Genomic DNA, 26764 nt, shown 5'->3' with positions numbered 1-26764 from the left:
GATCTGGGCCTGAAGAACTACCTGCTTATTCCTCTCCAGAAATGCTGCCTGACCTGCTGAGTTCCTCCAGCATCCTGTGTGTATTACTCTGGATTTCCAGCATCTGTAGAATCTCTTGTCAGATGCTAGCTTTAATAGAGGCATCAGTCGCACCCAGATGGACTTAATTAGATTGCTCACTCCTATTTTTAAGACAGGAATTTTCCTCCCTGTGCTGACCAAATCCACCAAATTGATGTCGAGCCAATGTAATGTTCCTATTTGTGGAGACGGCTGTTTGTAAATCTGTAAAGTACTTTGAGGCATCCTGAAAAGAAACTGAAGGATATTATAGTAATAATAACAATAACAATAAGGAGTTGGAGACGTCTTTCCAGAAACAAAAGGGCTCCTTGTGGCAATACAAGACCAGGTGGTTAACGCACAAAATTAGCAAAAATACATAATAAAAGACCAACAAATTCAAGACGATAAATGCAGAAAATGCCAGGAGAAACCAGAAACAATCCAACACAATGCAGGATCCTGTAGCAGTTTAACTCAATCTGATTACTTACACAAAAACAATAAAGTGGCTAACATCATTCACCTAAATCTTGCTTTAGAATGCAAACTCATAAAATTACCTTACAAGCCTGATCCAGTTTTAGAGTCCTGAGTCCTACAAATTATCTCACGATTGATCCATTATTACAGACAGGAGAATCCATAATGACCATCCGGATATAATATTACAGGATAAACAAACAAGAACAACTTATTTAATAGATATAGTCATTCCAAACACACAGAACATCCAGAAATCAATAATTAAAAGCACCAGAAATATGCTGAATTAAAAGAGGAAATTGAAAGACTATGGAACATGAACAGGGTATACATTGTCCTGGTAGCAATATCTACAACTGGTATAATTCTAGAGACACTACACAATAGCATTAAACAATTAGGCCTGCACACCAATATGGTGGGGGGGGGGCGGTGTGGAATAAACAGTCAATGTTTTGGGAAGAGATCCTTCATTAGGGCTGACAGTAAGGGAGCCAGAATAAGGAGGTGGGAGGAGGGGAAGGAGTACAAGCTGGCAGGTGATAGGTGAGACCAGGTGAGGGGGAAGGGTGGATGGGGGTGGAGGAAATGATGTGAGAAGCTGGGAGATGATGGGTTGAAATAAATGGACCACTGCCCTTCTGACCCTCAATATAGGAGCCCCTAGGGCTGTGTCCTAGGCCCCCTCCTTTACCCTCTGTACACACATGACTGTGTCACCACCCACAGCTCCAATCTGCTAATTAAATTTGCTGATGATACGACGTTGAATGGCCTAATCTCAATTAATAACGAGGCAGCCTACAGGGAAGAAGTCATCACTCTGACACAGTGGTGTCAAGAAAACAACCTCTCCCTCAATGTCGCAAAAACAAGGGAGCTGGTTGTGGATTACAGGAGGAATGGAGACAGGCTAATCCCAATTGACATCAATGGATCTGGGGGGAGAGGGTGAACAGCTTCAAGTTTCTCAGTATACACATCACCGAGGACCTCACGTGGTCTGTACGGCGATAAAAGCACTTCAGTGCCTCTTTCACCTCAAACAGTTAAAGAAGTTCGGCTTGAGTCGCCAAATCCTAAGGACTCTCTACAGGGGCCCAATTGAGAGCATCCTGACTGGCTGTATCACTGCCTGGTATTGGAACTGTACTTCCCTCAATCCCAGGACTCTGCAGAGAGTGGTGCGGACAGCCCAGCACATCTGTAGATGTGAACTTCCCACTATTCAGGGCATTTACAGAGAGAGGTGCATAAAAAGGGCCCAAAGGATCATTGGGGACCTGAGTCACCCCAACCACAAACTGTCCCAGTTGCTACCATCTGAGAAACGGTACCACAACATAAAAGCCAGGACCAACAGGTTCCAGGACAGCTTCTTCCACCAGGCCATCAGACTGATTAATTCACACTGACACAATTGTTTCTAAGTATAACCCTCAGGCTCGCCCAGCTCGTGTTCGTCTAGGGGATACAGCCTTCAGCCCCGCCAAACTGGGTAATCACGTTGGTGTGGATGCTGTGTAACGTACCCCCAGTTACAAACCCACAACACAAAATATCACAAAATGCAATTAAATGATTGAACTTTATGAATCTTAATCTGAATATAGGGTTAGTAATCAAAATAAAAAAGGGCCCGAAGTCAAAGGTTCATGTTGGAGCTCACTTCAGTAGTCATTCTTCCACCATTGGTCTCCTCCAAGTGTCGCCGACCATCGGACCCTCAGGTCCCAGTCCACTCCGTCCGGTGGTCTACCAGCTCTCTCCACGCGCGTCTTCCCTCTTCATCTCTCCTCAACAAAGACCAAGAAAAACATCCTTCCAGACTGACAAGACACAGCAACAATCTCCAATTGGCTAACATGCATACCACAGTCCTGTTATCTCCAGCCATAACCCAAACATTGCTGCTACAGAGAAACCGTTACCTCAGCAGTGAACATTACAGAGAAGCCATTACATTAGCAGTGAAACCTCACAGCGCGTTACATAAGCTGTATTGACGTCTGTTGTCTATCTTACTGTACGTACTATTTATTACAAATTACTATGATTTGCACATTGCACATTCAGACGGAGCTTTTATTTCTTACATCCTTCACATACGTGACAATCTTTACTCCTCACCTATGTGAAGGACGTAAGAAATAAAGTCAAGCCAATTCAAGAAGGAAATCTTTTAGAGGACAGTGGTCATAAGAGAGAGGATCAAAATTAGGCCATTTGGCCCATCAGGTCTACTATGCCATTCTAACATGGCAATTTTATTATGCCTCTAACCCCATTCTCCTGCCTTTTCCCTGTAACTTTTGACGCCCTGACTAATCAAGAATCTCTCTACCTCTGCTTTAAATATCCCCAATGATTTAGCTTCCACAGCTATCTTTGGTAATGAATTCCACAGATTCACCAGATGAGAGAGAAGAGGGTAGAGGTACCAGAGGGAGCAGATGGGCAGGTGAGAAGAGAAGGGATGAGAACAGATAGAAGTGAAGGGGGGGGTGTCAGAATTACCTAAAGTTAGAGAAATTAATGTTTAGGACATCAGGTTGGAGATGGTGCATATGGAGTATGAGGTGTTGCTGTTAGAATTTAGATAAACCCCTCACGTTGGGCTTCTGCCTCTTTCCGTTCCAGTTACTCTCCGAAAAGTTAACTCTTTATTCCCTTACATGGATGCTGCTCAGCCTGCTGAGTTCTGGCATTTTGTGCGTGTTGAATTGGATTTCCAGCTTCTGCAGAATCTCCTGTGTTTATATTAATGCAAGACTGTCTTGCTGGTTGATTTGGCATTGCAGTACCAATAAAAAAAAAAACAACTTGATGGGCAATTTGTCTGGCTTTGAAGAAAGTTACTGGCCTGAAACTCGGCTTTTTTTTAATGTCAAGGACAGAGGTGATATCCACTTTCTGGCCTTGCTGTGACGTAGTTGTGGGTCACAGCTTCCTGACTACTTGTCCATCACCATTCAGCAACTGTCTCACGCTGAGATTTGGTTTTCTCCTGCCTTGGGAGGAAGAGTTGCAGAGCCTCATCACACAGGCGATCATGTTAGACAATCGTCTGCGTGGGTTCATGGCAAGAGCTGCTCAAGTCGATGCAGTCCCACAGTTGTTCAGCAGACAGTGTAATGAGACGTGTGGATGGGAGGCTGGTTTCGGTAATGTGATGAGCTGTGTCCACTGTCTGGCAATCTTGGGCAGAGCAGTCTCTGTACTGATCCATTATCCGCCCGGCATCACTAGCACCACCATCAAGAACGTATATACGGAAAGATGCCGGAAAAGGGCCAGTAACATCAGGAGGGTCCCACCCACCCTGCTCATGGACTGTTTGTCCCACTCCCATCCGGGAGGAGACTATGTAGCATCCACACCAGGACCACCAGACCCAAAAACCAGTTACTTTTCCCCAGGCAGTAAGGCTGATGAAAACCTCCACCCACTAACCTACCACTACTTTATCATTTCCTGTCAGAGTCGCCTTATTTACAGACACTCCTGTACCTAGCACCACTTTATGGACGTACAATCAATCTATGTTTATAAGCTATTTTATATATTTATATTGATTATGTGTCATTTATTACCTTTATTATTGTGTTCTTTATCTTATTAATGTTCTTTTTGTGCTGCATTGGATCCGGAGTAACAATTATTTTGTGCTCCTTTACACTTATGCATTGTAAATGACATTAAACTATCTTGAATCTTGGTTAGGCTGCTCTCTATGGTGGGTGTCTTTCAACAGCTGGAACATATTCTCAGAATGTCTCCAGTCTCTGCCAAACCATGAAGGTTCTTTGGCAACAGGGTCAAAAGTCTGGAGGAACTCAGTAAATCAGGCAGCATCAATGGAGGGGAATAAACAGTTGATGTTTCAGTCTCGTCGGGATGTCTCAGCAATGATCTGTGCTCTCAGATGGAACAGTTGTCATACTGAGCACAGTGCCTCTGGATAGGGAGCTTTCTGCGGTGCACCTGATTACCAACAGTGGAAGTGTCTCTGCCAAACCACGAAGATTCCAGGTCAAAGAATCCTAATCTTTGGTTACAAAGTGCTGTTGGTGAAATTATGTTCATGCAATTAGGAAGTGCCTGTGACTTACATAAAAGCTCTAACAGGGTAGTGGTGCTGCAGTCCCTATTTGGGCAGAATAGTGCAAACCGATGTCCAAGTCATTGGCCCTGAATAAACCAAAAGATGACAACAATTAATAAAAGAGCGCAGCAGAACACAGAGACCATGAGACGAGGGAGCAGAATTAGGCCATTCAGCCCAAAGAGTCTACACTGCCATTCCACCATGGCCATTAACTTTCCCTCCCTTCTCCCCATAACCTTCGATGCTCTTACTAGTCACTAACCTAGCAACCTCTGCTTTAAATAAACCAAATGTTTTGGCCTCCACAGCCACTGTGGCAATGATTTCCACAGATTTACCACTCTCTGGCTAAAGAAATTCCTCCTCATCTCTGTATTGAGGCTGGATTGGTAACATCCTCTCCATATACACTCTAGCTCCGATTTTCAATATTTGATAGGTTTTAATGAGATTCCCCCCCCCCCCCCCCCATTCTTCTAAACTCCTGTGAATACCGGCCCAGAGCCATCCTTTCATTCCCTAGATCATTCTTATAAACTTCCTCTGAACGGTCACTAATCCTTTCTTAGATAAGAGGCTCAAAACTGCTCACAATACTCCAAGTGCGGTCTGACCAATGCCTTATAAAACCTCAGCATTACATCCTTTATTGTATATTCTGGCCCTCTCAGAATGATTGCTAATATTGCATTTGCCTTCCTGACCACTGCAAGTTAAGCTTTTGGACAGGGGTTCCCAACCTGGGGTCCAAATGATGTTGGTACTTGGCATAAAGTAATGTTGGGAACTCTTGCTTTAGGGAACCCTGCATGAGGTCTCCCAAGTCCCTTTGCATGTCTGATTTTTGATTCCGCTCCCCATTTGGAAACTCAGAAAATGCAAGAGAAACTCAGCATTGTCAGGCAGCATCTATGGAGAGGAATAAACAGGTGTTTTGGTAACTAGAGAAGGTAGTTTAAAGGTAATTGTCTCTGAACCCAAGGAGCAACGGAGAATTTTTTAATGCACGTTGAGATGATCTGCGGATCATTTCCCAACAGCGTGATGAAGTTAGATTAAGCCTAACTTACACCAAAGAAAGATTGAGCAACACACACAGAAAGCTGGAGGAGCTCAGCAGGTCAGGCAGCATCAATGGAAATAAATAAACAATTGACGTTTCAGACCAAGACTTTTCATTAAGACCTGTCAGGTCTCAGCCTGAAGCATTGGCTGTTTACTCCTCTCCATAGATGCTGCTTGACCTGCTGTGTTCCTCCAGCATTTTGTATGTGTTTTTCTGGATTTCCAGCACCTGCAGATTTAGAAACTAGTCCACACCTTTCTTCCTTCTATCAAGGTGCATGGGTCAGGCAGTAACATTGGTGTGGCCAGCGATAACTCTCCCAGAGATCATTTTTAATCTTTTGCTGGCACCTTTTAACTGGTTTCCTATTGATACAGCCTTTAATGGCAGATATTTTAATAGCACCAAATTTCAATTGCAGATATGTCCATGATTACCTGAGTGGGGGACCCTTCACGGAGTACCAGGAAAGCATGTACTTTTCACGATTCCTGCAGTGGAAATGGTTGGAAAGGTAAAACCCCTTTACACAAGATTACACAGAGTCTCTCGGGTCTGACTTGAGTCTGTTCTGCCTGTGGTACCAGGTACATCCTTTTAGCCTCTGGGAGCCTCAGAGTGCTGTCCGTCCTTTCCTCCATTCAGACTTCATTTCCCTTGCCTGGCATGTTGAGTAACGGCTTCTCCTTTCTTCATCTTTCAGGCAGCCAGCAACAAAAAATACTTTCAGGCATTACCGGGTGCTCGGGAAAGGAGGATTTGGTGAGGTGAGTGTGTAAGATTGATGGAATTAACAGCTAGCATTCCTCAGGGCACAGGCTCGGAATAGAAGGATGTCCCTTTCAAATGGAGATGAGGAAGAATTTCTCAGATGGTGGTGAATCAGTGGAATTAATAGCCACAGATGGCTGTGCTTGCCAAGTCATTGGGTGTGTTTAAAACAGAGGTTAATAGTTTCTTGATTGTTCAGGGCATCACAGGTTACGAGGAGAAGATAGGAGAATGAGGTTGGGAGGGATAATAAATCAGCCTTGATGGAATGACAGCAGACTCGATGGGCTGAATGGCCTTATTCTGCTCCTATATCTTATGATCTTATTCTAACAGATCACCCATTAAGTTAATGCTTGTCTTATCGCTCAGATTCATTGAGTCATAGAGCACAGAAGCACACCCATGTCAATCATGAGGCCTGTCTATTGCCAATTCATTTGCCTCACATCCCTCTAAACCAGAGGTTCCCAAGATGGTGTCCATGGACCCCTTGGTTAATGGTCAAGGTCCACGGCATAAAAAAGTTTGGGAACTCCTGCTCTAAACCTTTCTTACCATGCCCAAGTGTCTTTCAGCCATTGTAATTGTATCTCCCTCTATCACCACTTCTGGCCACTCACCATATAATCAAACCCCTCTGTGTGAACAACTTGCCTTTCAGTCCCATTTTGGATCTTTCCCCTTCACCCCTCAGTCCCCATTTAAATCTTTCCCCTCTGCCCCTCAGACCCCATTTAAAATTTCCCCCTCTGCCCCTCAGATAATTTTGAAAGCTTTCCCCTTTACCCTTTGGTCCTCCTTTAAATCTTTCCCCCCATCCCTCAGACCCCTCCCCCCCCCAACAACAGATACGCTCTGGTTTTAATTTGTCCCATTCTGGGAGAAAGACTGTGGACATGCACTCTACCTAAAATTGATATAATTTTGTAAATCTCTTAAGTCCTCGACCTCCTTCACCCTAGGAAACATTCCAATCACTCAAGCCCTCAAATCTTGCAAATATCTTGATGTATCTTTTATAGAGTATCATACAGGCTCTTTTCCCAAGATGCTGTGCAGAATTTGTAATTTTTAAGATTTTTCTATCATCTGTGACCCCATCTAAGAATTTCTTAAATGTCCCTAATGTATCTGCTTCTAACTCCACCCCTGGCAGTCCATTCCATGTGTTCACCACTCTGTGTGTGTGAAAAAACAATCTTGCCTCTGACTTCCCCCACCTATACTTTTCTCTAATCACCTTAAAATTGTGCCCCCTCATATTAAGCCACTTCTGCTGCCTGTCCACTTGATATATATCTCTTATTCAGGTACCATCTTCAGCTTAGTTCCTCCTGTCCATAAATCCAATGACTGGGCATAGATTCCAAAATGAAATTCCTCACAGTACTCTTGGGGCGTAGGGGTGGGGTGGAGTGACACGGTGGTGCCTCTTGTAGAGGTTCTGACTCTCAGACCCTGGGTCCTGGTTTTGATTCTGATCTCGGGTACACACTGCGTGACGCTTGTGGGTTCTCCCCGTGACCCCCTTGTGTTTGCCCCGGGTGCTCGTTGGGCTGGAAGTGAATGTGTTACTGTGTTAAATTAAATAAAAGATCACTGGAAAAAAAATGAAGCAGAGGAGAGATCCACCCCTCCGTGTTGGAGCCGGTCTTTAACCCTGGAGGAGCAGTTTTAAGAATTGGGATCATGTGGTGATTGTACTTGTTTCAGGTGTGCGCCTGCCAGGTGCGTGCGACTGGGAAGATGTACGCATGTAAAAAGCTGGAAAAGAAAAGGATAAAGAAGCGGAAAGGAGAAACCATGGCATTAAATGAAAAGCGGATTTTAGAAAAAGTTAACAGTAGATTTGTGGTAAGATTTGTCTCTAACTTAAGAAAGTGTGTGTACTGCAGAGTGGGGCGGCTGCTTTGTCAAGACACTTCGCACTATCCACTGCACAAGGCCGGATCTCCTGGTGGCATGTATGCCCGTGGCTTTCTCTGCTGCCACAATGATGCCACAACAGGTTGAAGGAGCAATTTTCCGTCTGGGTAGCCTAAACCCTGATGGTATGAGCATTACCTTCTTCCCCTGCCTACTTCTCTCCTTTTCCATTTCCCGTTGTGGTTCCTCTCTTAACCCTTTTCCTTATCTGCCCCTCATCTCCCTCTGGTTTCCCCTCCTGCTTCCCATTCTCCCAAGGTCAACTGTTCTCTCTTATCCAATTCCTCCTCCTTCAACCCTTCGTCTCTTCCTCCTATCACTTCCTCGCTTCTTACTTCATCCCTCCTCCCCACCCACATTCCCACTCACCTGGTCTCATACATCACCTGCCTCCACCTTCTTATCCGGCTTCTGCCCCCTTCCTTTCCAGTCTCTGCTGGAAACATCAACTGTTTATTCCTCTCCGTAGAAATTGCCTGAACTGCTGAGTTCCTCCAGCATTTTGTGTGTGGTACTGCTGACATAGTTCAATTCAACAATGCCACATTAGATGAAGTTCACATTAGTACCGACTGAATAGTCTATGCTGACTTTCACCTTTGGGTGTTGTTGCAGCTGCTCACGTTTATATAACTCCTTAAAGTACAGGCACAATAAGGTGCATGTGGTGGCTGTGGATCTGAGAAGCTGCAAGGTCCATTTTGGGATTAAGTAAATGTAAATCATTAGGGCAGGTGGCCAAAGTCTGGTTTTTAACTCGCCGATGTGAAGAGAAATGAGTGTTTCAGGCATGAATTTCTTATTCTGCTGACCACGAACAAGAGATTCTGCGGCTGCTGGAAATCCAGAGTAAAACAAACGACACCTGGAGAACTCAGCAGGTCTGGCAGCAACCATGGGAAGGAATAAAGTGGTGATGTTTGGGGCCGAGATCCTACATACAGGGCTCAACGGTTTATTCCGTAGAGATCATTTCAGCATGGGAGTCCCCAGTTAAATTTAGACCCTGCTTATCTGGGGAGATGGTTGTATAGGGGATGTGCAGGAAAGAATTTATTTAGACATTTCTTGAGAGGAAGGATTTTGTTTTTAGCCGGAGAGTGATGAATATGTGGATTTGCTTCATAGAGAAAAGCCCCAGTTCACTCAATTAATCCTCATAAGACATGCTCTCCAATCCAGGCAGCATCCTTATAAATCTCCTTTGCACCCTCTGTAAAGTGTCCATATAGCTCCTAAAATGAGGCAAACACAACTGAACACAGTTCTTCAATTCAAAGTTAATTTATTATCAAAATACAGATATGTCGCCATATACTATACTAAGATGAATTTTCTTGTGGGCATACACAGTAAATGCTAAGAGACATAATAGAATCGATGAAAAGCCGACAAATAGCCAATATGTAAAAGACAATAAACTGGTAAAAGACAAAAAAAAACTGCAAAAAAGGGAAAAAACAAACAATAGTAATAAACGAATAAGCAATAAATATTGAGAACATGGGATGGTGTCCTTCAAAGTGAGTCCATTGATTGTGAGACTAGTTCAGTGACATTTTCCCTCTAGTTTTAAACAGTTTTGTAGAACCCTGTGGCTCTTGACCTCAGTCCCCTGACTAATGAAGCCCAGTGTACCATTCGCCTTCTTAACCACCCTGTCAACTGGCACTGCACCTTTCAGGGAACTGTAGACGTGAACCCCAAGATCCCTCTGTCCCTCCACCCGGCTGGTTGTGTTCTTGGGTGGATGTGAGAGATTGTCTTTTTCCGAGTTGGAATTTACCTGTCATTCAGCTGTACACGTGGATACGGCCAAGCAAAACAGTGTTCCTCTGGGGCCGAGGTGCAAAATACAGCACTGACAGTCACGCACAGCATCAGGCACGTATGTTTACGAAAGCAGGAAAACATGCAGAGACATAGTCAGAACAACCTGCCCCCCATAACTAAATAAGTGATATAGCCTGAGTGTTATGGCCTGTAAATTACTGGTGTGTGGAGCCAGGAACGGGAAAAGATTTTTTACTGGTTGACCAGCATTGCTAGAGGAGATTCACCATATTTATTTGCTCTTTGTTCCTAGGCACTGGTGGAGATTTGCCACTGTCTTGTTTTGAGAGAGCTGGTCTTTCCCTCCTCTTGCCTGTTCACTCATTCTGCAGCAAGTCAAAAATAGCCCACCAGTGCCCTCTGCTGGTCAATCCCATAGTTGTAACTGGCCGAACATCAGCTTCTGTTCCCTTCCTCCCCTTATTTATTTTGTTTTTATTTATTTAGAGCAAGGGTTCCCTTGCTTAATACTATTGGTCCATGGCATAAAAAAGGTTTGGAGCTCCTGATTTGGAGATACAGTGCAGAACAGGCCTTCTAGCCAAGTGAACTGCACTGCCCAGCAACTCACCAAGTCTAATCATGAAACAATTTACAATGACCGAACAACCTACTGACTAGTACATCTTTGGACTGTGGTAGGAAACTGGAAAACCCAGCAGAAATCTACATACACACAGGAGGGACATACAGACTTCTTTCAGGTGGCATAAGATTTAAGCTCCAAACTCTGATGCCCCAAGCTATAATAGCATTTTGCTAACCACTACCCTACCGTGGCACCCCTTTCTAGTTCTGATGAAGGGTCTCAGCCCGAAATGTCGAATGTTTATTCCTCTCCATAGATGCTGCCTGAGCTACTGAGTTCCTCCAGTGTTTTGTGTGTGTTGCTCTGGATTTCCAGCATCTGTTGTGTTTAAAATGTCAGTGTAAAATAACCCCGATTCTGATTCTTATTTGTTTATTGTTATGTAACTGCACACATGAATACCACCAAACGAAACAACGCTCCTCCTGTGCACTACACAGCACTGTACATATAACTCGCAAACAACAGTAAAATTACCACAAGCAAATTAACGAATAATAAAATATATTCCAAAAGATTGATGTCTAAGCACAAGGTGCATTTATGGTACAAGTTAAACAGTATAATGCTATGTCAGATGGCAGAGGGGAAGAAGCTTTTCCTGAAGGCACACACTCAACGATTCAGGAACAGCTTCTTCCCCTCTGCCATCCAATTTCTGAATGGACATTGAACCTGAAAACATTACCTCTCAATACTTCTGTTTTTCGACATTATTATGTATTGCATTGTACAGCTGCTGCAAAGACAACAGATTTCATGACATGCCAGTGATATTAAACTTGATTCTGATTCTGCTCCTGGCATTATAGGCTCATGATAACCTTCTCTGCTGATTTTAATTTCCTTGTCAATGGACATTTTCCATATGTGGCTGATTGAAGCAATACTTCCCTTCACTTCCATTTGGATTATTTAATGTGTTCGGACTGGGTTCAAGTGCAGTCAAGTCAAGTCGATGTTTAGCTTATTCTGATGTGCACAATTGCATATATACAGTGAAAAACCTGCAGCAGCATCACAGGCAATTGGCATCATTTACTGTAAGTGGCGTTCACAAGTAACAGTAATTAAGCACACGTTTTTGATCACTCTGTCAGAAACCTCAAATCAGGTGGTCATGGTAGAACTGACAGTTCTTTGGGAAGACCAGATTGAAAAGGTGTTTGAGTGTATGAAATTGAATTAAATTTAATTTAATTGATTTATTTCTTACATCCTTCATATACATGAGTAAAAATCTTTACGTTATGTCTGTGTCTAAATGTGCAATTTATAGTAATTTATAGTAAATATTAGGTACAACAGGACAGTCAGTATAACATAGAAATACAATTGTATCAGCATGAATTAATCAGTCTGATGGCCTGGTGGAAGAAGCTGTCCCAGAGCCTGTTGGTCCTGGCTTTTGTGCTGTGGTACCGTTTCCTGGATGGTAGCAGCTGGAACAGTTTGTGGTTGGGGTGACTCAGGTCCCCAATGATCCTTTGGGCCCTCTTTGTAAATGTCCTGAATAGTGGACATTTAGTCCTGAGCCAGGTACCAGGAGCTGGAGGAGCAGTGTCAGAGATGGGTGGAGGGCTCAATGTGAGCCTTTAGAGGTGGGATGTAGAGGTTTTGCTGGCTGCTCGCTCTGGAGAACCCACTCCTTGGCATTATGGGGACTGCAAAGAAAAGAGCCATCAGGACTGTCACAGAGGCTGCTTTCTACTTTCTGCAAAGACTGAGGAAAGTCCATCTCCCACCCACCATCCTCATCCCCAATCTACAGGGGTTGTATTGAGAGCATCCTGAGCAGCTGCATCACTGCCTGGTTCAGAAGTTGCACCATCTCGGATCGCAAGACCCTGCAGCGGATAGTGAGGTCAGCTGAGAAGATCATCGGGGTCTCTCTTACCACCATCACGGATGTTTACACTACACGCTGCATCCGCAAAGCAAACAGCATTATGAAGGACCCCATGCACCCCTCATACAATCTCTTCTCCCTCCTGCCGTCTGGGAAAAGGCTCCGAAACATTGGGGCTCTCACGACCAGACTATGTAACAGTTTCTTCCCCCAAGCTATCAGACTCCTCAATACCCGAAGCCTGGACTGACACCTTACTGCCCTATTGTCCTGTTTATTATTTATTGTAATGCCTGCACTGTTTTGTGCACTTTATGCAGTCCTGTGTAGGTCTGTAGTCTAGTGTAGTTTTTTTCTGTGTTGTTTTTACATAGTTCAGTGTAGTTTTTGTACTGTGTCATGTGACACCATGGTCCTGAAAAGCATTGTCTCATTTTTACTATGCACTGTACCAGCAGTTATGGTCGAAATGACAATAAAAGTGACTTGACTTGACTTGCTGAACAAACCTCCAGGTGGCCATGGATCAATGCTGCTGGGACACAAGCTGGGGCCCGATCCACCCTGGCTGGGTTGCCTGAGCAAGGGTGTCTGATGTTGTAAGACCTGAAATGCCCAATGACCCCAAGTTACTTCACTGATGATGTGTCCCAGCGCATCCTAGGATGTATCGCAGCATCAAGATTTGGAACAAAGATTCCATTGTCAAGCAAAGTGGCCTTAGTGGGGTTATACTGGGCTGATAAGGGTTGTGTCAGTTAGTTAAGAACAGAATGGTTGAAGGAAAGTAGCTGTTCTTGAATCTGATGGTGTGGGACTTCAGGCTTTTGTATCTGCTGTCCAAGGAGAGCTAGCAGCAAGAAGATGGCATGAACTGGAACGTGGGGATCTTGAAAGATGCTACCTTCTTGAGGCAGTGCCTCCTGTTAATACTGCAATTCTGGGGAAGGGCTGTGCCTGTGATGTATTGGGCAGGGTGCACTAGGTTGTCTGGTAGAGAAGGTTGGGGAAAGAGGTCTGGGGAGGCTGAAGAGAGCTGGGCTTTGCGTTATTCTACAGATGTACAATAGAGAGCATCCCAGCAAGTCATGTCACTGCTTGGTACGGCTCTACTATGGGTAGTTAAAACTAGCCAACGCATCACTGGCACCAGCCTAGCCGCCACCAAGGACATATGTACAGAAAGGGGACAGAAAAGGACGAGTAACATCATGAAGGATCTCACTCACCCTGCTCACGGACTGATTGTCCCACTCCCATCAGGAAGGAGGCTCCGTAGCATCCGCGCCAGGACCACCAGACTCAAACACAGCTGCTTTCCCCAAGCAGCACAGCTGATCAACACCCCCACCCACTAACTCCACCACTACTTCCTTATTTCCATCAGTCACCTCATGTAGACTCTAGCATCCACTTTATAGGCATACAATTAATCTGTGTACATAAGCTATCTTTTGTGTGTATATTTATTGTGAGTTATTCTGTTGTTATTATTATTGTATTCTTTGTCTTCTGTGTGTTTTTTGTGCTGCATCGGATTTGGAGTAACAATTATTTTGTTTTCCTTACACTTGTGTTCAGAAAATGTAACGGAATGGTTTTGAAATGGGCAGTGTAACAAGGGGGAGCAGTCTTTGAGGATGGTGGAGTGTGGCATAATTTATGGGGAGTAATTCCACAAAGCTCTGCATACAGCGAGTGATTTCTCTGTCTGGTTTGCAGGTGAGCTTGGCTTACACATATGAAACGAAGGATGCGCTGTGCCTGGTGCTCACCCTGATGAACGGTGGCGACCTGAAGTTCCACATCTATAATATGGGCAACCCAGGCTTCGATGAGAAGAGGGCCATCTTCTACGCTGCGGAGATCTGTTGTGGGCTGGAGGACCTGCACAGAGAGAGAATTGTGTACAGGTAAATGAGGCTAGTGGAGTGGTGGTTAACGTTGGGATATTTTTAATCCACTTTTTCCCTCCCCGTTCCTGCTTCCACAGGTCTCCCAATGCCCTGCTCACTCAGTATCCTCCACCCGCCCCCCCCCCATCCCCTTTTTAATTCTTTATGCCCCCCCCCACCCCTCGCAGTCTCTGGAACTCATTGGCACCTGGAGAGTTAGATGTGGTAAACTCTTCCCTCTAGTGGTCGACGAGTGAACCGCAGGTTCTGGAAACCTGTTCAATAAGCGGGCTGATACACTAAACACCACCCAGAAAATGCTGGGGAACTCCGCAGGTCAGGCAGTGTCCATGGATGGAAATAAATAGTCAACGTTTCAGGCCAAGGCCCTTCATCAGGATTGGAAAGGGGGTCAGAAACCAGAATAAGGAGATTAGGGGAGGAGATGAATACAAGATGGCAGGTGACAGGTGAGATCGGGGTGGGGGGGGGGGGGTGGAGATGAAGAACCTGGGAGATGATGGGTGGAAAAGATAAAGGAATGAAGAAAGGAGAAGACTGCAGCCTGAAACGCTGACTGTTTATTTGATGCTGCCTGACCTGCTGAGTTCTTCCTGCACTTTGTGTGTTGCTCTGGATAAACGGCATCTGCCGAATCTCGTGTGTTTATGATATACTAACAAGCCTGCTTCAGTTGTATATTTTCTCATTTTCTTCCTCCACCCCTCCATCTACCGTGCTACTTAGGAATGTAATTAGCAGCAATGGATAACCATGTGGTTCTGCATTTAACGGTTGTGGAGTGCATTAGCATTACTGAAGATACTGCTGTAGGATCTTTTGCAAATAAATAGCCGACAGTCGTACGCTGCCTTCCTGCAAAAGAATCTAGTATCAAGGGCTGTGATGGTTCTGAGATGCAGCTCACCTGGTTTAAGAGCAGTCAAGGTTGTGCAATGTATCCTGGCCTTAAAAGAATGATACAGCACAAGACAGGCCCTTTGTGTCAGACTGAACCATTATTATGAATAAAGTTTATTTTGATATATCAAAAATTTAGTTAAACCAGTGACTCATACTTAATCTAATCCCTCTTCACCACACTTGACCACATCGCTCCCTTCACAGGCTGCTCTTGAACACTCCTGCGCTCTCTGACATTGCATTTCAGGCCCCCGTCCCTCTCTGTGAAAACAAAACTCGCCTCACTCATCTCCTTTGTATTTTACCCCCTCACCTTAAGTGCATGCCCTCAGATATTAGACATATTGGTCCTGGGGAAAAGTAGATGGGTTGTCTACTTTATCTGTGCCTTGCATAATCTAATGAACTTCAGGGCTTGTCTTGCTGTTGTTGCCCGTGTTGTTCTGTGAACATGCTGCTGGAATTGTTAACCCATCTTTCTGTGAGGTGACCTGGGTAGACCCGTACAGTACAGAACAAGCCCTTTGGCTTCCAGTGTAGTGCCAAACTAATTAGTAATGAAGTGCCCAACCAAACCAAACTAATCCCTCCTGCCTACGCAATGTACACATCCGTCCACGTTCTCTGCACTTTCATGCGCCTGTCTCAGCAGCTTCTATCATACTTGGCCGAGTATTCCAGGCATCCACCACTCTCTGTGTAAAAACAAAACTTGCCCTGCACATCTCCTTTCAATTTATTCCCTCACCTTCAACGTATACCCTCTGGTTTATTATTGTCACATGTACTGATGCACAGTGCCATCTGACAGATCATTTCTTCACATCTGTGCACGAAGTAGGCCAAGGAAAGGGCAACAACGATGCAAGGTGGAGTCAGAAGGGAAGTGCAGAGGCGGATAATCAGATGCAAAGCCGTGATGATGCAGACTGAGAGGCTAAGGGTCCATCTTATCAAACTAGGCCACCGTTCAATAGCCTGGCAATGCAGGATCACAACTATCCTTGAGCCTGGTGGTACAGTACGTGCTGTTGGGTCTTGGCATCCTCTGCCCAGTGGGAGCAGAGAGAAGAGAGGATGACTGGGGGGAGGTGTGAGGGTCTTTGGTTTTGCAGGCTGCTTTCCTGAAGCAGTGGGAAGTATCGATATAATCCATAGAGAGAGCCTGGTTTTCACAATGTGTTCATGCCTATTTTAGGGTAAACTGAAACTTCCCCATGTTAGCAAGGCATTACACAGACATTAATCTTCCTTCCAACAGATGTCCATCATTTCACTCCATTATAGACATTCCCTCTGCTCCGACCATTTCCCTCCCACACCTCTCTGCTGCTTAGACTATCTAGCTTTCTCTCTTTCCAGTTCAAACGAAGGATCTTCGACCCAAAGTGTTAACTGATGCCTCTTTCAACACATGCTGCTTGGCTGGCTGAGTGCTTTCAGCATTCTGGTGGTTGTTCCAGATTCCAGCATCTGCCATCTCATTTGTTTTCCATTCTTATCAGAGCTCCTTGCTTGTTCCTCAAGTTCAAGTTCATCATCTTGTACCTATATACAACCAAACGAAAGAGCATTCCTCCTGACCACAGTGCACCCCCAGTACGTATATCACACACAGCACACAGATCAATAATTCAATAAAATGTAATTCAAAATGCCTGTGAAGTGTGCGGCACAAGCATTCGGTGATGGCAAGGTGTTAGCTCACAGCCTGAAGCGAGAAGCTGTTGCCCAGTCTGGCAGTCCTGGTCCTGATGCTCCAGTGCCTCCTTCCTGGTGGTAGTGAGTCAGAGGCTGTGGGATGGGTGGTAGGGATGCTTTGGGCCCTTTGTACACAATGCTCCCGGTTACCTGAGACTGACTTTATTTTTTTTCTTCCCCATTCCTCCTCACCTAGAGATTTGAAGCCAGAGAACATATTACTGGACGATCACGGTGAGAGCCCTTTTTGTTGTCTGTTTGTTCAAGGTTTAGAGTGGGGGTTCCCAGCCCGGGGTCCACGGACCCCTCGGTTAATGGTAGAGGTCCATGGCATTAAAACGGTAGGGAACCCCTGGTTTAGATGTTGCAGTGAAGATTATTATGGAAGGTCCAAAACCAAGGTTATACACTTAGTGGCCACTTTATTAGATCACTACTAGTTAGTGCAAATATCTAATTGGCCAATCATGTGGCAGCAACTTAGTGCATAAAATCCTGCAGACATGGTCGAGGCTCAGTTGGTCAGACCCACCGTCAGAATGGGGGAAGAAATGATCAAGTGATTTTGACTGGAACCCAGACGGGGTGGTTTGAGTATCGCAGAAACTGCTGATCTCCTGGGATTTTCACACTCAATCAACTCTAGAGCAGGGGCTCCCAACCTTTTTTTATGCCGTGGACCAATACCATTAAGCAAGGTGTCCGTGACCCCAGGTTGGGAGCCCCTGATATAGAATTTACAGAGAGAGAATGGTGCGAAAAAGAAATTCAACATCCAGTGAGTGGCAGTTCTGTGAGGGAAAACATCTTGTTAATGGGAGAGGGCAGAGGAGAAGGGCCAGACTGGTCCAAATGGAGAAGAAAACGACAGTAACTCGAATAACCACACATCACAACGTTGTGTACAGTAGAGCATTTCTGAACACACAACACGTTGAGCCTTGAAGTGGGTGGGCTACAGCAGCAGAAATACCACGGACATACAGGAGATACCTCATAAGTAGCATAGATGGTGTGTCTTGTTACAGACAGCGGTGGGAATTGAACCCTGAACACGTAGGCTGTAAAGTGCTATGCTAACTAAAGTGCAGGCTGCTGATGAATGGTGAACAGACTCTCCTTGCTGAACTGTCTTTGCTGTTAATTCTCAGGTCACATCAGGATCTCAGACCTGGGCTTAGCCATGCAGATCCCAGAAGGTGAAACAATTCGAGGAAGAGTCGGGACTGTAGGTTACATGGGTGAGTGAAGAAATATCTAACCTACTCACCAAGAACATGAGGCAACTCTAACTCTGTTTTCTCAAAGTGAACTTAAATAAAATCATCTTCCCTGCACTGTCCTAAAACTCATTCTTTGACTCCTATTTACTTATCCTGCCCTCTGCCTCCCTCATCCCATGAAAATCCTTTCTCGTGGGTGGTGGGGTGGAGACGCGAGCCTGGCAAGTCACCCTTGGGCAAGGTGCAGCACCGGCTTATCCTCCTCGATCAGGGTCATGTGAGGCCATTGGGATAGGTGGTGCACGGTCATATCACAAGTCCTGGTTATGCAACCACTGACACCTGGCAGACAGTGTCCTGAAGAGTATTAATAATGGCTGGGGTCACCCGTCTTATGAAGACTCTGCCCAGAAGAAGGAAATGGCAAACCACTTCTGCAGAAAAATTTGCCAAGAACAATCATGGTCAAAGACCACGATCACCCAGGTATACGACATGGCGCACGATGATGATTGTATGACAAGCTGTTGGCTAATAGCTGTAAGCTTGAGTTTCAATGTTGCAGGTTCTGCTTATAGGGATGTCCACAAAATGCCGGAGGAACTCAGCAGGTCAGGCAGCATACGCAGGAATAAACAGTCAGCGTTTTGGGATGTTGACCCTTCATCGGAACGGAGAAGAGGGGAGAAAAGCCAGAATAAGAAGGTGGGAGAGGGGAAGGAGTACAAGCTGGCAGGTGATAGGTGAAGCCCAGTGAGTGGGAATGTGGGTAGATGGGGAGTGGAGATGAAGTGAGAAGCTGGGAGGTGGGATGGGTAGAGAAGGTTATGGGCTGAAGAAGGATCTGATAGGAGAGGACAGTAGACCATGGGAGAAAGGGAAGGATGACTGGTACCAGAAGGAGGCGATGGGCAGGTGAGGAGAAGAGAAGGGGTAAGAGGGGAGCCTGAATTAGAGAAATTGATGTTCATGGTGTCAGGTGGGAGGCCACCCAATGGAATATGAGGTGGTGCTTCTTCAGCCTGAGTTGGACTGACACGACCCTTTGTCAGGACTTGGACAACTTGGGCCAAGGGTCTCAACCTGAATTTTCGGCTGTTTATTCCCCTATGTAGATGCTGCCTAACTTGCTGAGTTCCTCCAGCATTTTGTGTGTATCTGTATTGGTCAAGATTTCCAGCATCTGCAGAATTCTCTTTTAGGGAATCAGGATTTCAGCTTGGCAAATGCCTTGGTGTTCCAGAAAGATGGTGCAGAGCATAAAACAGAACACGATTGGTCCTTCATCCTACAATATTGTGCCAAACTCTTAGCTTACTCTAAGATCAATCTAACCCTTCCCTTCCATATAGCCCTCCATTTTTCAATCACCTAAGGTTTACTTAAATTCCCCAACACATCTGACTCTACTGCCACCCCGGCTGCATGTTCCACACTGCTACTCTCTCTGACATCCCCCGTGCTTTCGGTTTAGAACATAGAACAGTACATCACAGTATGGGTCCTTCAGCCCACAAATCTAACCCTTTCCTCTGAGCTAGTATAGAATACACCTCTGTCACTTCACGCATTAAAATGTTCATCCACTGAACAGCCTTGCACCTTGTACGTTCAGTACCTCATTCCACAGACGTTATTTTTGTGTGACAGATGATTTAACTCCATCTGGTTTATTTTCTAATGTTGTAAAAATCAAGATGGGCAAGTAAACGGCATCAACCCCTCCTCTAAGTCAGGAAGACTAGGGAGCTGATTTTTGACCTCAGGAGGAGGAAACCAGTGGTCCAAGAGCCAGTCCTCATCGAGGGGTCAGAGGTGGAGAGGATTATCATCATCATTATGTGCCGTGTCGAATGACGTGGATGATTATGGTCTTTCCCTGACCGTGATTGTTCTTGGCAAATTTTTCTGCAGAAGTGATTTGCCATTGCTGCCTTCTGGGCAGTGACTTTACAAGATGAGTGACCCCAGCGGTTATCAATACTCTTCAGAGAGAGTCTTCCAGCCTGGAATCAGTGGTTGCACATACAGGACTTGTGATCTGCACCGGCTGCTCATATGACCATCCACCACCTGCTCCCATGGCTTCACGTGACCCTGATTCAGGGGCTAAGCTGGTGCTACACCTTGCCCAAGGGCGAGGGTCAGCAACATTAAATTCCTTAGCGTTATCATTTCAGCGGACCCGTCTTGGGCACCGCATGTAAATTCTGACCCTCTTCAACTCTGATTGCAAAACAATAAAGAATCTCAGGGCTGCGTATGGTGGCATAAATGTACTTTGATTATAAGTTTACTTTGAACTTTGAAATAAGGTGTGCAGAGATGTAGGCAGGTTATGTGTGGAGCAAGAATATGGCAATTGTATAAGATGTACAGAAAGGGTATTTTTTTTTTAAACTAACAAATATTACTGCGTGATTCAATTTTCTGTCTTCGTCGATAAAATTCAGGGCAACATGCAGCTCGTCATACAACATTGAAACAGGTTTTTTGCCCAACTGGTCCTTGCTGCCAAGATGCCTGTCTAAGCTAGTTCCACTTATCTGTGTTTTGGCCCATAAACCTCTAAACCAGGCATTCCCAACCTGGGGTCCGCGGCATAAAGATGTTGGGAACCCCTGCTCTAAACATTTCCTATCTGTGTACTGTACCTGTCCAAGAGTCTTTTTAATGTTGTTACTGTACCTGTCTCAACCTTTATCAGTTTGTTCCAACTCGTTACTACCGTCTATGTGGAAAAAGGTTGCCTCTCAGGTTCCTATTAAATCTTTCCCCTCTCATCTTACACAGGTCGTATATCACTATTACTGTGCCAGAGATCTGGGGTTAATTTCAGGTGTTGTCTAAAGAGTTTGTACGTTCTCCGCAGGATTGCATGAGCTTCCTCTGGGTGGTCTGGTTTCTGCCCATATTCCAAAGACATGTGGGTTAGCAAGTTGTGGGCATGTTATCTTGGTGACAATGGGTTTCCCCCAGCATACCACTGGACTGTGCTGGTCATTGACTCAAACAATAATGTCACTCTGTGTTAAGACAAATAAAGCTAATCTTTTGTCTGTAGTCTGAGAACGGAACCGGTTTGTGTGCTGGGATTCAGTTCTCTACGCTGTGTGTAATCCTGCTCCTGTGTTTGCCTCCCAAGCTCCAGAGGTTATCAACAATGAGCGTTACACCTTCAGCCCCGACTGGTGGGGCCTCGGCTGCCTGCTCTTTGAGATGATTCAGGGCCAGTCGCCTTTTCGAAAGCGCAAAGAGAAAGTAAAGCGGGAGGAGGTGGACCGCCGAGTGAAGGAGGATAGGGAAGATTATTCTGAGAAGTTCTCGGCGGAGACTCGTTCCATCTGCAGTATGGTAAGCGAGTCCGGCTCATCTTTGAATGTGGTAGAAATGGTTAAAACTGGGGTCTGATGGGATACTTGGCCATTCTGGAACAGCTGGGCTTAAGACTGCTGATGTGTGTGGAGAATAACTTTGGATGATAAGCGCAGAACTCCAATAAATAAGCGCCTGGGGGTAAATTATGAGTCCTGATAACAGGAAGAGGGAAGAACTGTTAGACTCGTGCTGAGGGATAATTGACATGTCTTTTAAGTGATTGATCATGTATTGACCATGGGAAGCCAAACAAAGTTATGTGAAGTTGTTTGTCTTGCTGTATAAATATACCTAAAAATCAGAGTTCTGCTGGCAGTGGAGACTGCTGCAGACTCTCGATGATATCATGCTAATAAACTCTTAAAACGAAATTCAAAGTCACTCTGGTATTCTTAGTGTTTTAAACCCATTGACACTCTCCCCTCCAGGAACTCCTGAAAACATGAGTGCGCAAGGTGAGAGGGGTAGACAACCTGAGACTTTTACCCAGAATGGATGTGGCCGATATGAGGGGCATAACTTTAAGAGAAAATATAGGGAGGGGGCATCAGAGGTAGGGTTTTTTTTTCACAGAGTGGTGGATGTGTGGAATGTCTGGGGTGATGGTAGAGGCAGATACATTAGGGGCATTTAAGAAAGTCAGGGATTAGGCAGATGGATGATTAAAAAAAATGGAGGTTTATGTAGGAAGGAAGAGTTAGATTGACATAGAGTAGGTTAAAAGATTGGCACAAACCCTAGGTCCTGCTGAAGAGTCCTGAATCATTGACTATTTATTCCTTTCCATAGATGCTGCCTGACTTGCTCCTGCATCATTACGTTCTTTGTTCTATGCAGATGGAAATAGGGGCTTGTGGATTTGGTACCTCAACTGCTGACAGAAAACCGAATTTAAATGTCTTAATGGTCACATTAACCACATGGAGTCATAGAGCGCTACAGCACAGAAACAGGCTCTTCTGCCCATCTAGTCCATGCTGACCTGTATTCTGTCTGGCCCCATTGAGCTGCGAGTGGATCCTGGGGACCCTGGGTCCCGAATCATTGACTGGTTTATTCCTCTCCATAGATGCTACCTGACCTGATGAGTTCCTCTAGAGTTTTGTGTATGCTGTTCTTGGTATCTTGCCTGTTGATCTGGAGGCTTACGTGGTGTTTATCAGTTGAAATTGGACGGTTTTTAACCAGTAAGAAATATCTCTGCTTCGGGCAATGGCACCAGAGTAGAGCTGAAAAGAGTAGGCAAAAGAGCTGTTCCTGTTATGTCTCCCCTCTCGCTGTGAAACAAAGGTACCTCTTTTGCCCTTCATAGGGAGACAGCCTGTGGTATGTTGAATACCAGGTGAATGTGCAGTCTTTGGGCTACTGCAAGGCTGTGTCTTTATTGATGCTTTGCTGCATGCTTGAGTGCTCAGTGGAGGGCCCTGATGCTTTTTTGCTGGTGGGGGTGGAGGGGAGTCATTGACTTGCTGCTGCTTGTGTGTGGGAGGGGTGAGCTGGGGGGGCTTTGGGGTTCTAATGTTCAACTGTCATTCATTCTTTGGGGCACTCCTCTGTTTTCGTGGATGTTTTGCAAAGAAAGAGAATTTCAGGATGTTTGTTGTATACATTTCTCTGACACTAAATGTACCTCGTTAACCTATTGAATGGTGGGCATGTAATTCACAGACTTTGACTAATGATGCGGAAATGTTTCCTATTCTGCCATGGCACTTCGGAAATTAATTAAATAAGCTGGGTTCAGTAATGAAGACCGTAAAGCTGTGATTTCTTGGGGAAATTAATCTACTGTTCTGAGCTAAAGTGACTCCAGATCCACGTTAGTGTGTAGGGTTCTCAAACCTCCTTTGAAACCACAGTAGGGGAGCAGTTAGCCTGACACTGTTACACCTTAAGGCCTTTGAGTTCGATTCCAGCATCCCCTGCAAGAAAGTTTGTGCTTTCTTCATGGAAACCGTGAGCACATGGGTTCCTCCCCCATTCCCGAATCAGAATTGTTGGGCTGAAAGTACCATATCGCTAAATAAATAAATAAGAGAGTCTAGCATGTAGCTAGTGTCAAAACAACTTCCCATCGTGCACAGTACAGATGAGTCTCTTCTCACTACATGTAATTGGAAATGGGTAGTAAATGATGTTCCAGTCTTGTGTAATATTTTGGTTAAATATAATGCATCTTGCACAAGGCATCTAGTAATGTGTTAGAACATACAACAGTACCACAGAAAACAGGCCGTTCAGCCAATGATCCCAGTGCATGACTAGATGCCAAATTAAACTGAATCTCTTCTGCCTGCATGTGACACGTCCCTCCATTCCCTGCATTTTTCAGTGTCTAACAGCCTCTTCCCTATCATCACTAACATCACTATCATATCTGCTTTCACCATTACCCAGCACTTTCTATACGTAAAAATAACTCTTTTCCCACACACCTCTTTTAAACCTTCCTCCCCCTCTCACAAGTCCATGTCCTCTAGGAATTGACATTTGTATCCTGGAGAAAAGGATTCTAATTGTTTACTCTATCTGTGCCTCTCTTAATTTTATAAACCTACCAAGTCTCCTGCCAGTCATAAACATTTCCAGAGAAAACAACCTGAGTTTATCTAGCCTTTCCTTCTAGCTCATACTCTCTATTCCGGACAGCATCTTGGTGAACCCTTCCATCAAAGCCTCCACATCCTTCCTGTAACTGGGTGACCAGAATTGCATACAAAGCTCCAAATGTGCCCAAACTTAAGCTTTATATAGTTGCAACAGGTAACTTATGTATGTTATATATAACTCCGTCGGTTTCATCATAGCCTACTCAGCATCCAGGACATTTTCAAAGAACAATGCCTCAAAAACACGGCATCCATTATTAAGGGCCCCCATCACCCAAGACGTACCCTCTTCTCATTGCTACCATCAGGGAGAAGGTACACACCCTATCTATAACCTGGATTTGCTTCTTTGTCCCACATATCACCTTCAAACTTTCCCTCTCTGATGTCCTCAAGTATTTGACAATTCCACCCTGGGAAAATGATTCTGCCACCCTGTCTGTGCCTCTGTCAGGTCTCCCCTCAGCCTATGATGCTTCTGAGGAAACAACGTTCACCCAACCTCTTTTAATAGCTCATCAAGTCGTTTATTGTCATTTCGATCATAAACTACAGTACACAGTAAAAACAAAACAACGTTCCTCCAGGACCCTGGTGCTACATGAAACAACACAAAACTACACTAGACTATGTGAGACAGCACAAGGCTACACTAGACTACGTAAAACAACATAAAAACTGCACTAGACTACAGACCTGCACAGGACTACATAAAGTGCACAAAACAGTGCAGGGCAATACAATAATTAATAAACTCTCTCCTCTCTAATCCAGGCAACAACCTGGTGAACCTCATCTTCACCCTCTCCAAAGATGCCACATCCTGTATAGGGTGACCATAATACTCTCTAAGTGCAGCCAAACCCAAGTTTTGTATATCATTGTTAAGAATATCAATGTACAGGTTGTACTGACTGAAGTGGTTCTGTTGCCTTTTATAGTTACTGACTAAAGATCCAAAGGAGCGACTGGGTTGTCAGGGAGGAGGAGCAGCCGAAGTGAAGCAACATCCCATCTTTCGCAACGTCAACTTCAAGAGACTGGAAGCGAGCATGTTGGACCCTCCCTTTGTTCCCGATGTAAGTGTGTGAAAGATGCAAACGAGAACCCTGGGTTATGAGAAACAATCAAGCTGCATTGATCTGAAAATTCATTTAATTTAACCCTAGGTCTCCCCTCAGCTTCTAACGCTGTAGAGAACGGTAGCATAGTGATTAGCGCAGCTCTAAGATTGGAGTTTGAGTCCCACTGCTGTATATAAAGAGATTTTACGCGTTTCCTCCTGGCGCTCTGGTTTCCTCCCACATCCCAGAGGTGTACGGGTTAGCATTAGTAAATTGTGGACATGCTTTGTTAATGCTAGAATCTTGGTGACACTTGTGGGCTGCCCCCAGCACAATCCTTACGGATTTGATTTGACACAAATGGCATAAATCATTGCATGTGTTGATGTACAGGTGCCAAGTAATCCTTTTCTTTATATCTATCTTTATAAGAAGTTTGTACGTTCTTTCTGTGACAGTGAGAGTTTTCCCTGGGAGCTCCAGTTTCCTCCCACATTCCAACGACGTACAGGTTAAGTTAGTGAGTTGTGGGCTTGTTATGTTGGCACCAGAAGTATGGTGACACTTACGGACTGCCCCCTGCACATCCTCGCTAATTTGATTTCACAGTGCAAAGTAAATTTTATTATCTAAGTACATATATGTCACCATACAATCCTAAGATTCATTTTCTTGTGGGCATACTCACCAAATGTATAGAATAGTAAGTGTAACAGAGTCAATGACAGACTGCTCAACCAGGGTGTTCAGTACAGAAGACAACAAATTGTGAAAATGCAGAAAAAAGAAACAATAGTATTAATAAATAAGTAATAAATATCGAGAACATGAAATGAAGAGTCCTTGAATGTGAGTCCATACGACCATAAGACAAAGGAGCAGAATTAGACCATCTGGCCCATCGTGTCTGCTCCGCCATTCAATCATGGCTGATCCTTTTTTCCATCTCCTCCCCAACCCCAGTCCCCGGCCTTCTCCCTGTAACCTCTGATGCCATGTCCAATCAAGAACCTATCAACCTCTGCCTTAAATACACCCAAAGACCTGGCCTCCACAGCTGCATGTAGTTCCACAGATTTACCACCCTTTGGATAAAGAAATTTCTCCACATCTCTGTTTTGAAAGGGTGCCCTTCTATCTACTCTGTCTAGGCCTTTCAACATTCGAAAGGTTTCAATGAGATCCTCCCTCATCCTTCTGAATTCCAGTAAGTACAGGCCCAAAGCCATCAAACGTTCCTCGTATGATAACCCTTTCATTCCTGGAATCATCCTTG

The 26764-nt window shown here is 44.8% G+C and overlaps 1 protein-coding gene across 1 annotated transcript in view; it reads left to right on the top strand.

Annotated features, from left to right (window-relative positions):
- The window catches only part of LOC140728870 (G protein-coupled receptor kinase 5-like), a 169695-nt gene that overhangs the window by 133907 nt on the left and 9024 nt on the right, over positions 1–26764 (top strand). Inside the window, exons 6-13 of the mRNA XM_073047913.1 lie at positions 6145–6237; positions 6427–6490; positions 8211–8351; positions 14417–14607; positions 17411–17448; positions 18366–18455; positions 21583–21791; positions 25366–25503. Coding sequence (XP_072904014.1) covers positions 6145–6237; positions 6427–6490; positions 8211–8351; positions 14417–14607; positions 17411–17448; positions 18366–18455; positions 21583–21791; positions 25366–25503 — 964 coding nt within the window. The remainder of the gene's footprint in view (positions 1–6144; positions 6238–6426; positions 6491–8210; positions 8352–14416; positions 14608–17410; positions 17449–18365; positions 18456–21582; positions 21792–25365; positions 25504–26764) is intronic.

The sequence above is a fragment of the Hemitrygon akajei genome, chromosome 6 (assembly GCF_048418815.1).
Source record: "Hemitrygon akajei chromosome 6, sHemAka1.3, whole genome shotgun sequence".
NCBI lineage: Eukaryota > Metazoa > Chordata > Chondrichthyes > Myliobatiformes > Dasyatidae > Hemitrygon > Hemitrygon akajei.
Note: the sequence above shows the minus strand (reverse complement) of the source record. Positions and strands in the feature narration are given on the sequence as shown.